This window comes from Anneissia japonica, unplaced genomic scaffold (assembly GCF_011630105.1).
Source record: "Anneissia japonica isolate Jap-2015-1 unplaced genomic scaffold, ASM1163010v1 scaffold288104_len61446_cov133, whole genome shotgun sequence".
Classification (NCBI taxonomy): domain Eukaryota; kingdom Metazoa; phylum Echinodermata; class Crinoidea; order Comatulida; family Comatulidae; genus Anneissia; species Anneissia japonica.
The window spans coordinates 57,082-61,261 of record NW_022711531.1 but is presented as its reverse complement, the minus strand read 5'-3'; the positions used below and the strand labels follow the sequence as shown (position 1 = coordinate 61,261).

Sequence of the window (4,180 nt, the reverse complement as noted above, 5' to 3'; positions counted from 1 at the left end):
CGGCAACAGAATATTAGCATTCGACAACCAGAGGCCACAAGTTTAGCACGAGCCATCAACTTTAAGCGGCCAAATGTTAATCTATTCTTCAACAAGTTAGCAACTGTAATGTACAGGCATCACTTTAGTCCAAATGACATATGGAAACTGGTGCGACAACTGTACAGAAGCCCTCTAAAGTTGTTGCTAAGAAAGGTGAAAAACAAGTGGGTGCAATTGTAAGTGCAGAGAGAGGCACTCTTGTTACAGTTTGCCAAGCAGTTAATGCTGTGGGGAATGCCACCCCCCCCCCCTATGTTTCTGTTCCCAAGGAAGCAGTTCTTTGAGCGGATGATTCAAGATGGACCACCAGGATGTGTAGGCCGAAGCAAAGGATCTGGATGGATGAGTGGTGATGACTTTCTTGCATTTATGGAGCATTTTGTAAAATATGCTCACCTAAGCTCCTGCTTTTGGACAACTGCGGACCCCATATGTCGATTGCTACAATTGATTTTGCCAGGGAAAATGGCATAATTTTGCTAAGTTTTCCTCCACACACAAGTCATAAACTCCAGCCACTAGATCGTAGTGTGTATGGACCATTCAAGACTTATCTTAAATGTGCCCAAGGGACATGGTTACGCAACCATCCTGGAGAGCGAATGACAATGCATGATATTCCTGGATTGGTCAACACCGCACTCACCAAAGCTAACACCCCCGCCAACATCATAAATGGTTTCCGAAAATGTGGGATTTACCCCTACAACAGCGACATATTTGACGACCATGAGTTTGCGCCAGCTGAACCAACTGATCAGCCACTACATCCAAACGCGGACGATGCACAGCAACCAGATGCCCTGGAACTACCACAAACAGCTCCTGAACAACCACCAATAGTTCATGAGCAGCCCCCAGCTGCCCCTAGAGACCAACTGGTCATATCGCCACCAACCCGAAACCAAGTACCTGAGCCTATGGACATAAACGATGAAGATGTCCCTTCCACAAGTTCAGCATCTTTTAGAAAACAACTGACGTTCTCATCGGAACCAAATTTTAGCCCAGAGGTAATTCGCCCGCTTCCGAAAGCACCAGCGAAACAAAAGACAACAACTAAAAGAAGAACGTTGAAAACAGCAATTTTAAGAGATACCCCCGAGAAAGAAGCAATTAGAATAAGAAAAGAAAATTCTACAAAAAACAAAGGAAAGAAGTCAAAAAATCAGAAAAAGAAAGTGACCGAGAAATAAAAAAAAAGTCAGCAAGAAGCGGCTGAAGCTATTTGGTTATGCGATATATGCGGTGGTTTTTCGAACAGCAGACCTGGAGAGGAGTGGGTGAAGTGTACAGTTGATAGATGTGAACAATGGGCCCATGAAGAGTGTATAGAAGACAGCGAAACATTTCTTTGCCTAGACTGCGATAAGTAAAGGACATAGATAAACGTGTTGTTTTTAGGAACTGTATGATTTCCGAAGTTCAAAGTTTCTGTTGCTACATACAGTATATACAGAAATCAGAATCATCTTTTTCTCTTTCTAATATAAGAAAATTGCTTAAAAAACCTTTAAAATTCATTTTAAAAAAAATTAAAAGTTCAGTATACGTATGATAAATACACACAATCCAATACCAAATTGATCATTTACTACTGCTACTGTATCATAATAATTATAATGATAATAATTATAATAATAATACTGTATGTTAAATCCTGAAAAGTGAAAATAAACATGTTTGAAGATTTACAATGACTAGTACGTATTGTATTGCTTAAAACTGACTAATACACATCATTTACATTGGTGATTCAACCAACCCCTTATGATGATTCAACCAACCCCATGACGGACTAATTTACCTTTTTTTTTAATGACCTGTTAATTGCAGACTTTTAATTTTTTGACAATTTTTTTTGCTTTAGTATTGGCAGATATACTTGAAGTTACATTTCACCAAATTTTAGCTATTTTGAAGCACTCTGGCAGTGTCGAGGGCTTAAAAACCCCAACCCCAATAATTAGGCCTACCTTAAAATTTAGGTGGGACGCATAGCATCTGGTATCAATTTATCCACAATAAGAACAATTGGTATTGTTGAGTGACAGACATTTCGCTTCAGTCCTTCATATTTGTTCGACCATTGGGGGCTATGTTTGAAACCCGTCAGTGACAAGGATGCATCGTATTGCTTAAAACTGACTAATACACATCATTTACATTGGTGATTCAACCAACCCCTTATGATGATTCAACCAACCCCGTGACGGACTAATTTACCTTTTTTTTTTTTAATGACCTGTTAATTGCAGACTTTTAATTTTTTGACAATTTTTTTTGCTTTAGTATTGGCAGATATACTTGAAGTTACATTTCACCAAATTTTAGCTATTTTGAAGCACTCTGGCAGTGTCGAGGGCCTAAAAACCCCAAATTGACCCAACCAACCCCGTCGCGCTTCGTTTCGGTCGCGCCTCATTTCGATCAAATATATGGAGCGCCGAAGGAGTTGCGAAAACGCAAAATTTAATATGCCTAGGCTAGGCCCTATATAATTAGTATATACATAAAACATGGGCGATTTAGTTGCCGTGTGGTAAAAAAAATGGGCATGATTGACACAGAAGATGCAACTTCAATTCAAGTGGTCTGAAAATCTCATTGGGCTCATTATTACCTACCACATCAAGGGTGCAAATTCGTAACTTAGTACTTGCAGGGTTCATAACAGCACCACAAGGTTCAAATCAGCACCCATAGAGGTCCACTTGAGCAACTTAGCAAGATCGCATGAGTACCTTATCAGGTTAACATGAGTACCTTTAGCAGGTTAAAGCTTGATTTCCATAAAATCGTTATACGCTAATTAATTACTGACAGCTTTTGGTTGGTGTCCAAACATCGCTAGCACTTTCGCCAACAGTGCATGTTGAACAATTGGTTTAACCATTGCAGACAAAACAGGATCATGTGGCCACCCCGACACCCCGATTCGTCTGCAATGCAATCAGCAAAGTTGAACCAGGTTCAACCTTCCCGACAACTGTCGCCAATAGGGTTAGCGATTTTATGGAAACCTAGCTTTGTGCTGATTGGTCGGTCGAATCAGGGAGCCTTCCCGACTGCGTCGGGGCTGCGTTACAATGTCGGCGATAACATAATATTAGGCACCTTGAGTAATCACAGTACCTTACGGGTTCAAATCAGCACCTAACAGGTTTACATGCGCCCCTCACCTGGTTGAAATTGGCACCTCGGCAGGGCCGCAGGTTCGCATGATTGGTTTAAATCCACCTTTAGCAGGTTCACATGAGCACCTCAGCAGGTTCACATGAGCACCTCAGCAAGTTCACATGAGCACCTTAGCAGGTAGGAAGAACAGTTAAATCTTGTCGTGTGCGACGGGCTTTAAAGAAGTGCACGCACGTACGACGAATGACAGTTAGCCGCGTGTAATAATGTGTGCGGGCAGGCTTTTTTCCCCGCCGCCGCCGCCGGCTGAATGAAATCAGACAGTTGACGACGCATCCTCTGTTCATGCACATGTCTTGTCTAACTTCATTACTGTTTGTCTGGTTGTTGACGTCTTTCCATCAAAAGTCGAAATATTATATTGGTCGGTTGTTCCTCTTTTCATCAGTCATTTGGCCATAACAAAACTGCGTAAGTAAGTAGACCAAACCTAGCCTAGGCCTATATATAACCAAAGAGTATAAACAGAACAAGAGAGCAAAGTCCCGTTCGTAAAAACGTCATGCCTGTGTAGGACGCCAACTAACGGTTGTATATTCTTTTTATTACCCAGTGCAGCGCTGCGCAGCGCGGTAGAAGTACGCCCGCTATAAACTCAGTAAGCAGAAAACAAAAGCACAGTATCTTGTGGAGAACAGATAAACAGACAAACCTACAGTGCGCGGTGCAGTACCTGTCTCTTATACACATCTAGATGTGTATAAGAGACAGGTGCAGTACTGGGTAATAAAACATATACAAGCGTTAGTTGGCGTCCTACACTAGCTGCGTAGAGCGTATCGTTTTTTTACGCTCCCAATGAGCGTTGTTGGCTCTCTTGTTCTATTTATACTCTTTGATATAACCTAGGGGCTTATCAGATAGGCCTAGATAGACCCCCAGGCACCCGCCCGTAGCCTAGGCTAGGCTTACTTTAAGCAAAATTAAATAGATCCGTTAA

General features: G+C 41.7%; 1 protein-coding gene across 1 annotated transcript; it reads left to right on the top strand.

The window, feature by feature from the left end:
- The first annotated feature begins 6 nt into the window (after nt 1–6).
- Nucleotides 7–1,980, top strand: LOC117107518. The gene has a single exon (XM_033249210.1). The coding sequence runs from the start codon at nt 474–476 to the stop codon at nt 1,236–1,238; it is 765 nt and encodes a 254-aa protein (XP_033105101.1). The 5' UTR covers nt 7–473; the 3' UTR covers nt 1,239–1,980.
- Nucleotides 1,981–4,180: the final 2,200 nt, after the last annotated feature.

What these genes read in the sequence shown, in the direction of transcription:
- LOC117107518 (XM_033249210.1), top strand. Translation starts at nt 474, where the DNA reads ATGTCGATTGCTACAATTGATTTTGCCAGGGAAAATGGCATAATTTTG.